Source organism: Crocodylus siamensis, chromosome 7, assembly GCF_052110815.1.
Source record: "Crocodylus siamensis isolate JL-2025a chromosome 7, ASM5211081v1, whole genome shotgun sequence".
NCBI lineage: Eukaryota > Metazoa > Chordata > Crocodylia > Crocodylidae > Crocodylus > Crocodylus siamensis.
Window position 1 is genome coordinate 58265237 of NC_143401.1, and position 12414 is coordinate 58277650.

Here is a 12414-nt window from a genome sequence, read left to right on the forward strand (position 1 = left end):
AGTGAAATAGAAATGGCTCAAGTGGGAGTAACGTAGACTTAATCATTGTAAAACCTCTAGAAAATATTGATATTTATGTCATTAGGTAGGATTATGAAGGATATAATCCAGCTTTAGTAGTTCCTTGGTGAGAGTTGGAGGCTGAACAAAGGGGGCCTTTAAAGAATGATGCAGTAGTAAGGTATGAACTCTAATATACAAGTTGTAATAACTGATAAAGGTGTGCTATCACTATTTATGACCAAAATTATCCTCTTGGATAGTGAGTTTTTCCATTGATCCAGGGAATAAAAAAGAAAATCTTTATTTTTATTTTGAAGAGAAATTTCTGAGGTTCTAACTTCCACCCTACAGTCTGTTTCTCTGCTTGTTTTTTAGTACTATGTCAAAGAAGCTTGTGGACAAAAGTAATGACAAATTAAAGAGAGAGATCCTGTTTATCTAAGTCATGTAGCCATGTCCTGTTTATCTAAGTTACCACAAGTGTTAGTTTTACAGCAGTTTCCAAAGCTCGTAAGTGTTGTGGACAGAAGCCGAGGTTAACTAAGACTTGAAAGAGTAGCTAGATATTCAGGAAAATCTGTTCGTGTCTAGATTCTAGGTTTGTGATCAGTTTTGGTAAGGGAAGCCCTAGAAGTGCTAATTGACAAGGAAAAGCATGTTTCCTAGATTCTAAGTCTTTAAGCAAAAAGTTGTGTCCCAGGAGATTATGCAATTATGCACCCACATAATTTTGTGCATAAAAGGCATGACTGCGCATAATTGCATAATATCACTGAATTCCCAATGGTGTAGCTTGTAAGTGAGAAGGGGACTCCTGCCTGCAGGAGGTCGGGGTGGACATGGGGTTGTGTGGCGTTTTGCAGTGGGTGTGCAACATGCCCCATATCCCATGGTATACAGCTTCCACTGCTGGCAGCATCAGCAATAGGCAGCAGGCCTTTGGGGTGCTCCTGGAGGGGGCAGGCAGAGTCCCCATTGGTGTGCAGCTCTGGTGAATCCCAGGGGCTGCACGTGGTTCCACCTACAGTGATATGAGCCCCATGTGCTGTCATGGAGTCACTCTGTTCTGGCCTGAAGGTGCGTGCCAGCAGGCTGGGCTGGCCTGGCTCTGTACTGCCATGTTCAGCCCCTGGGATTTGCTGGAGCTGTGCACTGCCAGGAGCCTCTGCTTGTTGTAGCCAGGAGTGCCCGAGGGCCTGCTGCTGCGGCCACTGGTGGAGGGGCATGGTGTCAGGTCTGTGTGCATGGTAGGGAAGGGGGTGTGGCTGTGGGGGCTGTGTGTGGGGTGAGGCCGGGGGGGAAGGGGGGGGCTGTGCATGGGGGAACCCACCCGCCAACAAACTCTACCCCACCCTAGCCCTTCACAAACCATCCACACGCTTCTCCCCACAAATTTCCCACACATGCATACTGCCCCCACACCCCTCCCATGCACAAGTATCTGCATATATTTCTAAAGAAGGTTTAAATAGTGCTTTATTTAGTTTAATTTGTAAGAATATAAAAGTAATTAATTTTGTATAATTTTGAATTTTTCTATGCATAATTCCCTGGGGTGTTAAAAGTAGAATGCGGCTAGTATCTTAGGTCAAGGAACTCCTTCCAGTATACAAAACTGGGGCTTCAGCATGAGCTCAGTCTCAGAGAGGTCAACAGCTTTAATATGCTTCCATATTTTAGGTGGAGTACAATTTCAGTCCAGCAATCCCTAGTAAATAAAATTTTTTGGTTTATCTGATGACTGAATTTCTATGTAATTTTATTTCATTAAGAAAACGCTATTAGCTTTATCCTACACAAATGTGATGATTGTCAGTAATGAGAAATAAGTAGCTGCAATTTCCTCCTTTTAGGGAAGGGGGGAAAAAAAACTATAATAGGAAAAAATGTAACTCAGAAACTAACCTCTCTAAAATGCAGTGGAACTATATAGATGAACATCAGTCTCTCACATTGTATGTTATTTAAGTAGGTATCTTGTAAAAAACCAAAAAAGGGTGTGTACAGCACTTTAAAATATTCTTTTCTCCTTTGTCTTATTCTGTGAATCTGTGGCTCATACCTGCAGGCGGGGGTGTGTGTGTGTGTGTGTGTGTTTCTTAGACTCTCCTCCACTTTAACTACATGCTCCTGAGATACTGACTGAAGTTACTTACTTACTTACTTACATATTTTAACATACTAGCTAAAGGCTAAGTAAAAAATACTTAGTTTTTAGCCAGTTTATTTTTCCTGTTTAAAAGACTTCAGATTTTCTTATGATCACAGCACAATTTGTATTTTTTCCTAATTCATATGCAGAGACTGAAGAAAAATAGATCTCCAGCAGGACCTTCCTTTTAAAAGCACTGTTGTATGTCAGAGCATTTTGGTCGCTTTAATTTTGCAGTCTACATGTAATTGGAGACAGTGGGAAAACTTGTAGAAAATTTCTGCAAAGCAAGAGGGAAACTTTCTGTTTGGGCTAGTTTTGGAGGGGAGGGAAATACAAGAGAGAGATGGGGACAATAGTAGTGTTTTTAAAGTGTCCATCTTTCTATAAGTAAGTGGCCTCCTAAGTATCTTTCTTTGGTCTTGTCTACACTAAGAGCAGAAATCACCTGGTAGCCACTAGCAGAAGCTCTTACAAATTTTGTGGGATACTGTAGTTTCATCATATACAGATGTGTAGGGACACAAGTGTGGCAGTATGGTGCACTGGGGCTCCTTTAATCTTGCAGGTCCATCCCTTTGTCGCTCTCTCCCCCCTGCCCCGCAGCTGATCAGAGGGGCCCTGCTTGTGGCTCGCTTCTGGTCAGTGGCAAGGAGAAAACCGCAGTTTTAAATATGGCGTCGTTTTTGCCTCCTGCCACTGATTGGCTGAGGGGCCACAAAAGGCTCTGCTGTTTTGCTGCTGACTGGTGGGGAGGCAAAAATAGCATCATGTTTAAAACCACTGTTTTGGCTTCTGTGCTGGTCAGGGGGAGCGTCAGGGTTCTCCACTAATCATCAGTGGGGGTGCATGCAGGGAAACATGCAAGATTAAAGGAGCTGCTGTGCAGTCTACTTCCGCCGTGAATACAGTAGGTCCCTACATATGTGCTTCCATAAACTGTTAAAACTTGCTGAAAAGTAACTTGTTTTATGACTGGTTCACTGCTTCAGTCTGAACCTGACTGCCGCACATGCCAACTGATAGTACATCAGGATGGGCCCCTAGATCGGTAATGTTAGGTTTGGGAAAGAAATGTTTTTATACCAGCTGTTGTTGCTGCTTGCCTATGTAAATCTTCCTGCAAGACTGAGTTATAGCTGTAGCATATTCTGCAATGTAATATATTTAAGCCTTTAAAAAAAACCAAAAAAAACTTTTGCAGTACGTTATAAAGTTTGCCATATGGCACTTCTTTCCCCCATTTGATTTTTTTTTTTTTTTTGTGTGTGTTTCTGATTATCAAACTACTACTTCTACTACTATAATTTGAACTATAAAATACTACTATTCAGTTATTTAGCATACTGAGGTTTTGTCTATCCTTATGTCTAAGTTGCCTAAAAATTTATGTTGAGAAGAGTTCTTATAACAAAATGTCTTGGAAAAAATATTACATCTCCTGCTTCCTAATAGTTGCTGTAGGCTACAGAGGAGCCTTTTTTTATGTTTTGCCTTACAAAATATTAAGAGAATATTATTTTATGTTCTCTCATGTTAAGATTTTCTTTCTCTCACTCTTGGCAATGTGTTGAAGTTGCTGACCTTTCTGAGATTGGGCTCCTGCTGCTGCTGAAGCCACAGCTTGGTATACTGTACTTAGAATATTTTGAAGGTGCCATGAGTATTTGAGGGAGAGAAGAGAATGGGATTTGGCATTTTCTCTTTAGCTCTGTCAGGCAAGAGTCTCTTCTAAATCTGAGGACCCAGGTTCAGCGTATGGCTGTATGAATTCCCTCAGTTCCAGGATTGGAGAAAGGTTAATTCTGTAGCCTAACTCTTTCACAGAAAACAGGTTTCTCCTGCTGCTGGCTAATTATAATCCTGCAGTTAAGTAGTAACAGTCTTTGCAGTACTGACAGCTTTTGACACACAATGTTCATGTAAGTAAGCTGTTAAAATTTCAGCTAATCAAATTCTGATTGTTAATTTTTTTTAAGTGATTCCAAAACAAATCTAGGATGTTAGAGCACAACACCCTCTTCATTTTAAATAACATTGCCCACTTTTCAACTGCTTGACCTGAGAGCTTAAGTAATTACAGTTTCACTGTTGTCCATGTAATGTTAAATCTCTCTCTTTTGAGTATATCTTATCATAACTTGGTTGGGATTGTCTGGGATGATATCTTTAGGGATGGTCCTACGTTGTGCAGGGGCCAACAATTAGATGACCTCCTGAGGTCCCTTCCAACCCTCATTTTCTGTGATTCTAATAAACTTATTTTATCAGAAGAACCTGCCTCAATTATTATACAGGTTGGGCATACATCACCATCACCACTGTTGCCATATAGTTTTTTAACTTTTACAGTACTGAACTTTGAAGCCTCAGTAATGTTGGTCTAATGCACTGCCTGTCTGTTGGCAGTTTCTTTTGGCACAGAATGTGAATTGCATGAATTTTCTGTGTTCCTGTAACTCCACAGAAGTTAGGTGTGGAGAGAATGCTAGACGGTGTTCCTGGTGATTGTGTTCTTCCACCGTATGTTTTATTTCCTTCAAGATTCTTCTGAGGTAGCAGCTCATTTTGCTTCTAATCGATTTCTTTCTTTCTTTTGTCTTACCACTTCACATTTTAATAAGTATTTTGTGACTTCCATTGACTGAAAACAATTCTGATGCTTTCCCACTCTTCTGCATGGCATGAATCAGTCAGCCCTTTAAAGATGTTCTAGCTTTCTGATATACAAACCTTGCAGGGTAGCTGTTACATGTCTGTCTTTCAGCCTACATAAGGCAAAATGTGATAAGGCAGCTTGTGTTGCGTAAACTGTTATTGGCTGGTGGCACAAAATTAAATTAGGCAGAAAAGCAATCTTTTGCTGCAGGATGAATTAGAGCAGTGGTACTCAAGCTTTTTGGCATTGTGGGCCAGGTGAGTGGCTTGGGACCAGTCTGTGGGCCTGATTTGAGGCCTGCATACCAGTATCAGACCTTGTGGGGCTTGCCCCTATGTGCCAGGAGTGGCACCTGGGGTCTGGTACGGCCCTCTTCCTGCCAGAGTACCAGGATTGGGCCCTGGTTCCCAGTGCTGCCTTTTTCCTGTCCCTGTGTGCTGGGATTAGGACCTGGAAACCAGCGCCACCCTTTACTGACTCCATGTATTGGGATTGAGCCCTGGAGCACAGTGCTAGCCCCCTGTGTTGGGATTGAGCCCTGGGGCCCAGTGCTGGCCCTGCCTGGAATTGTGCACTGGGATTGGGAACCAGAGTCAACTTGCCACTGGTCCAGAAGCTTGACAGCAGAGGAGCAGTGCTAGTGTTCCCCACTGCCAAATTTCTGAACCCAGGGGGAGCACCAGGAGCTGGATCTGATCCCTTGCCTGTGGGCTGGGCACCCCTGAATGAGGGTATTTTGTTAACACAGGTTTACAAAATACATGTCTTGATTTAAATTAGATTTTACTGGAAAAAAAGGGTAATGGCTAGTCTGCTGCTGGGTACTGAAATATTTTTGTTCCTTTACAATGTCATCAAGTAATGTTGTGAAACTAGATCTTGTAGAATTAGTTTCAGTAAACAGAATGAAGAGACTTCTGAAGACCATATTCTGGGTCTTTTCAGGATCATTGGCTTAAGCTTTTTTTCTTCCTGCCGTCATATATGTGGCTTGATACCCTGAAGTGTCATCTGTTCTTTTCTATTGTGGGGAGGGGGAAGCAGTGAGATCTGCTTGTACATCAGAACCTGGTAATGCAGTTCAAAATAGGAGGAAGAATGCTGTTGAAAGGGTAAAACAGGCTAAGATCAGCAAATTGCATTAGCTTGCCCATTCAAAGTGGTAACCTGGGTTGCATGTAAAAAGTAGACCAGCATGTTTTAGGTGGCTCTCCATGCACTGTTAGGGAGGAGAAAATTTTTAACAAAGCTGCAAACCTAGTTTGAAAAATATACAAGTGGCATAAAGAAACATAGATGGGAATATGCACTACATCTTTGTGTGGTAGTATTTTGGTTGCTCAGCTAAAAGGTGCTACCAATTCATCAGCAGCTGTGAGAGGAGTGTTAACACTAGCTTTTAATTGAAGAGTGCCTGGGTCGGCTGAGGGCAAGTGAGTTCTCTCCACAATGATTCTGAAATATATTTTTCCCCTACTTTCCAAAAACAAAGTGCCCATCTTATTTGTGGGGGTGTGGTATATGAGAAAATATGACTTTCCTTCAAAAGAGTAAACTTTGTTTAGTCTTAGAAATGTGGCAAATTTTATTTTGGTAATAAGAAGTGGAAACTCAGGCAAATTAGATATTTTAATGGAAGATTACCTATGCAAATATAACTTGGATTGTATTATGCCTACATATGGACTACTGTTCTAGTTGAACTAGACTATCCCACATGTAATTATAGCTTAATTAACTACAGATGATACAGTGTTATATTGTCTAAATAAGCTGCTACAACTCAAAAGTATATTATAGTTTAGGTAATGCAGAAGTTTATTAAATTTATATTTAATAGAAATGCTGTGGTGAACATTTGGTAAGTGATTTGGAAGAGCATGGCTTATAATTATTAATAATAATAAATCTTTTTTTTCAACCCCCCAAATAAAAACCCCAACAAAACTGTGGTTTCCACTGTGAAAATACCAAGATATCATTGCTAGTTCCCACATTTAAAAACATTTTATTATAGGTAACCACAAAATATATTTAATGCATGTTTTAAAAAAATGCACTACATGCTATATTAAATTTTCCACAGTGAAAGTAACCTAGTGCTTGTGATTAATGTTTTGTGTCTGATTTGTTAGCTTCTGTAGCTAGAACTGAGTTTGAATTTGGTGTGTTAAATAGATCTGTAGTTAATTTCTTCCTCCCTTTTGCCCCCCATCCTCCTTCCTCTTTGGTTTGCCAAAAGAAATGGCAAACTAGATTTTTATTATTAACTGCATCCATTGTGGCCATGTAGCTGAATCTAGTTGCCCTTCTTTATACCTTGCTTCAGGCTCTGATCAAGAAGCTTCTTAACGTTATTACCATTCTTCTCTTTTTATTCCATCAAAATAACAGTTGTCTTCCTCTCCTGCAGACTCTGAATAAGGCGTAAAGTTCAGGAAGAGAGAAATGGTTTGGAGAACAAGTAATTTGGTGGACATGAAAAAAACCCAAAACTATTGAGAGGCTAGAGAGTGACCTAGATTTATAGTTCATTGTAGAATTTTAAAATTCTAATTCTCGGGGCTCCATTGTGTAAATTATTAAAATAAAAAAAGTCTGCTGCTATTTGATGTTTACTACTTATTCTGTAGAAACTGGAATGCTGTTTACTTGCTCAAATGTGCTAGAGAACAGTTTTTGTGTGGTCAGTTGTAACTCTTGTGAAGGGATACTCAGCTGTGTGCCAACCACTGAAAGTTGTCTGGTATTTCATACTTAGCCTTTCTTTCTAGAAAAATCTCTAAAAAGCTAAGAACTGCAAAGTCATGACGGTTTTTTGTCACAAAGTAATTGAAGAGCTATAAACATAATAAAATAAGCTTATAGCATTGGTATTCATATTGTCTTGGCCACTTTAACAAGTGCTATTGAAATGAATAATATGAACAAAGGCTTTTTTGGTTAATCTTTTTAAATGGTGGCAGTGGGGGATTTTCGCAAACTAAGGACTTTGCACTCCAAGATTTTGTCAGCTTTGTTGTGTTGGTCAGTATGTTGTGACCAATGCATTTTTTTTTTTTATGACACAGTTCTGCTGCTCCTATGGCACATTAGTGGCACACTCTTTGGGAATCGCTCCATTACCTATTGTGAGACCAGTTTTGGTGAGCATTTAAAAACCCAGCTGCACAGAGAAGATCCTGTCCTCAGCGCTGTTGCTCTGTGTCCCTGATGGATTCCCTTTTTCCTTCCTCTTGCTATGCTGAAGACTTACAATGTAACTCCTTTGATTTCATAGACATTAGGACTGGAAAGGAGAGTCCAGCGCCCTGCCCAAGTTGCAGGAGATCACCTGGGGTCAAATGATTCTAGCAAGATAGGCATCCAAATGTTTCTTGAAAGTATCCCGAGTAGGTTGCACCACCTCGGGATTGCGGGGAGGAGTCTATTTCAGGCCCTGGGGACTCGGGTAAAGAAGTTTTTCCTTTATGTCCAGCCTAAATTGGTCTTCCAGGAATTTGTGACTATTTGAATGATAGGTCAGGGTTTGTTGTGCCCTTTTGAGCCTCTGGAACTTGCTTGAGGCTGCAAATCCTGTGAAGGGCTACTAATTTTTCCTGTGCAGAACTTACAAGTGAAAAGAAGTGAAGCTTGCTGTTTTTTAATCTTTCTGGCAGAAAAATGATGAGTAAATATTTTTAATAGAAAATCCTGTTTGGTTTTTTTCCCTGTGTCATACTGCATTGACAATTGCTATGTAGTTTCATAGACCTGACCCAAACAGATCACTTGAGGGAGACCTCAAGACTAAGTACAGACAGTCAAAAAGCCCAAAGCTGAATTGATTCACTCTTTGCAGGTTCCTCTAAATTGCCTAGATTGATAAGCAAGTGAACTGACGTACACTTTTCAAACTGGAAAGGCAGCCAGATGGCTGCAGTGGCCAGTACTGGTAGGGAAGGGGCATTAGAGCATGCCTCCCAGCCTGCTGGCTACTGCCATGGCGAGTTCCCCCTCCCCACCTCTAGCTATGCCCTCTCCTCAGTCTCTGGTCACTGAGGAGCGGGCATTGGGGGAAACCTCTTGACCTGGCACCGGACCCCCAGATGGGGTCTCTCTGGCATGGGAGCAGTGGAGGAAGCCCTCAATGGGTTGTTTGTCCCCATCTCCACCATGCCAGGAACCAGGCAATCCCCTAGCTACATCCCTTCCTCAGCCCTGGGAGCCTGAGAAGCTGGCGTAAGGAGGGAAGCCCCCAAGGGGGCATTTCTTTCCTCTTGGAGCCGAGAGCCAGGTGAGTCCCATAGCTACATCCCCTCCTTGGCTGGCTGAGGAGGGAGTAGGGTGGGGAAAAACAGCTCCTCCCCTGCCTGGATCTGAACCCCCAGCTGGGCTGTGCCTGGTGCTGGCAGTGCAGGGGGGTGGGAGAGGCTGCAGTGGGGGATGTAGTCTGAGCTGGAAGTCAGGAGCTGTGTTAATCACCGGGCTGTGCCCCCTCTGCTGGCAGAAGGTGGGGATTGTCCAGCTCCCTCTCCACCTGGCTCTGGGGAGGCAGGGTAAGCCCACAGTGGGGGCTTTATTCTTTGCCAGCTGATTCTCCTGCTGCTCTTTGGGTCCTTGCACTGCTCCTTGACTCGAAGCTGAGCCTGGAAACGGTAGGGGGAATGAGTCTGGAGCCAGAGCAGCACAGGATGCATCACTTAGTCCCTCATCACACTCTGGCTGCCTGCTTTATTCTTCTGCTCTCTGGCTTTGCACTAATTCTTCTGCCACTCATTGGTTCATCAGGGAGCCAAGGAGCAGCACAGGACCCAGTGGGGAGCCAGAGAGCAGTAAGGAAATTGGCACTGGGTCCTGCACTGCTCTCTGGCTAGGTAATCACATGGAGCCAATTGGAGAGTCATTTTGAATTCAGTCATCTTGGATTTGGGCAAATATGGTGAGATTGCAGAAATACAAAAGGGTAACTACTACTTCAACTAACTTTTGTCTCTTCACACTTTCCTCGCATTCTAAAGCAAATGAGTTGTAGGAATATATGCAATTCAGTCAAGGGAATTCAGCTCTGGGTTACTTTTGGGGGAAGTTAGGAAACCGAATGCAGATTGCATCTGTAGACTAAACCTGATAACATTGAAAATGGCTAAAATCTTTAGTAATCCTTACAATCCAGGATTTAGAGAAGATTGAGTTCGTTTTTCTACTCTATCCTGCTTTTTTTTTATACAAACAATCACAGCTTAAATTTTGATCGGAGATTAACTGAATTTTGTTCAAGTTAACTAGTTCAGTACTCTGTAAATAGAGAACTCGCTAATTCTGACTTCTGAAAGTTGGGAGATCACAGATGCATTGGATTACTCATATTGTTTAATATTTCATTTAAATTTTATAGGCTCTTTACATTTTGAGACGTAGCTTTAAATATTCAAGGATAACGTGATAGTTGCTGGACTCTGGAAGGTACATAGTGTGCATTTTGAAGTGATTCACATCCTCAACCTCTTGTTTGTTTGTTTGTTTGTTTTCTTTCAGGTTTTTGCTGCTGATTGTTGTGACAGTGTTCTCCTTGAGCTGCGGAAATACTTGCCAAAATATTTTGGCATCTGGTCACCGCCTACTGCACCAAATGGTAATGTTCTTATTTTATGATGTCAGCCCCAACTAGATGGAAAATCTTCTGGAGAATAACTGGCAATCCCAAGTCCAATTTTTTTTGTAGTAAACTCTTGTTTTCTATAACATTACTTAAAACAGCCACTTAAATAAGCACCCCCCCGGTTTAAGAACTTTTAGTGCAAGTAAATATTTTTCCCACAGATATCCTCAGTTTGTGAGAGACCAATATCAAATACCTTTAATATATTTAGTGTTATGCATATATTGATTTATTTTCCCTTTAATCTTTCTGAAATATAAATGGAGACAGAAGACATGTACCCTTACTGCATATCTGAGATGGTAGTAACTAGTTTATTGCTTTCTCATCCCTTACGTGAAGAAATTGCACCTCCAGATCATGGAAAAACAGAAGGACAGTGTAAAGTCTCTCTAAATCTGTGATTAGTGTTACTAGAAGTCACGCAGTATTTGTGTAACATGTTCTGCCTTATGCTACTTAGTAAATTGCTGTCCAAATACAGTATGAATTGGACTCTGAAAGCTCTGTGAAAATAAGTTTTACCATAATTAATATAGTACCTGGTATTTCGTTGGCTTACACTTATACCTTATTTTCTTTTTGCAGTATCTTAATCAGTTTTACAGTCTGTCACTGTTTGACCTTCCTAATTATATACACATCATTGAGTTTAGCTTTTCAACCCCTCTACTCTGTAAGCTTCAATTCTTGTTCCTTTTTATCCTAAATCTAGGATAGAAAGTTATACAGTGCTGGCAAATTCACAGGGGGAGGGAGGGGCATGGCGGAACATCAGTTGATCTACATACCACTTAAGAATTTGGCTAAGGATTTGTCTTTTGAGTTCTGAGTCTTAAATGCCCCTTTTGATTCAGAATTCCATACTGGTACTTACTAGGTTTTTTTGTTGGTTTTTTTAAATATTTTGTGCTGTTCAGTGGACTTAGTCAGTGGTAGGTACATTTCTAGATTATGTCTGCATATCACTTTCAAAATGTGTTCTGTTAATTATTTTTTATGTAGCTTACATTCTGTATTAATCATACTTAAATTTGTAAGAGGTTCTCCTACCTCCTACTCTTTTGGGAGCATCTGATGTAGAGCCTTAAGTGGTCACGGCAGCATGTGAAGCACAGCCCCCTGTAGTTTTTTTCTGGATGAGAGTATCATGGTAAAGAGGGAGAATTTATCTGACAGAGATGTTTTATTAGTGAAGGAGGTGAGGCTTCCATAGGCATACTGCTGGATATCTTAAACTTGCAGCAGGAAAATGGAGGATCAGTCAGACTTGGAATGTTATTGAATGTACCTGGGTTAAAAAAAAGATAGCTGCGAGGGATGAGAGCTGCAGCATCAGATGCTACGTGGGGTAATTATTTTTTTGCTTTTAGGGGAAGAGTGGAAATGAGAAGTCTGGGGCTGCTGCAGCACTTAGATGGGTCTGAAGGAGTTGCTAGCTAGCCTGAATAAAAAACGCATTGAGAATATAAATTGGCACATAATGAAGCTAAAGAACATACAAAATCATGCCCACAGTTACCCACATTAATGTTAACATTGGTTCAGGTATGTGGTGCAACTGTTCAACTTGACTGAAATAATGTGTCTTTTTAAAGAAAGGAGAAAATATATATGTATAGGTCTCCAAAATCAAGTTTTACCAGGGTTAGCAAGCAGATGCATGTGAGCCAGCATCAACCTGCCTATGTTAATATAAAATTGAAACATGATGGTTCTGACTTATGCATACCCACCAGCACAAGTTCATGTGGGAGAATATGATTAGACATTCATAGGCCTTAAAAATTACATTTCCCCATGTATATCTAAAATATCCATTTTAGTTATTTTGCTCAGTTTTTAAGGCTTTAGCCAGTCCTGCCTGACTCTTCCCTTGCTCATTTCCTGAACTTTACTGCTGTTAAGTACTGTATATTGCTTTTTAGACTCTTAATTTTCTTTACCTAGACTAAGAAC

At 41.0% G+C, this 12414-nt stretch overlaps 1 protein-coding gene across 2 annotated transcripts in view; it reads left to right on the top strand.

The window, feature by feature from the left end:
* Positions 1-12414, top strand: part of IPMK (inositol polyphosphate multikinase) — a 57032-nt gene that overhangs the window by 14563 nt on the left and 30055 nt on the right. For both annotated transcript variants that reach the window (XM_090057520.1, XM_090057522.1), the window contains one exon: positions 10332-10428. In XM_090057520.1, coding sequence (XP_089913646.1) covers positions 10332-10428 — 97 coding nt within the window. The remainder of the gene's footprint in view (positions 1-10331; positions 10429-12414) is intronic.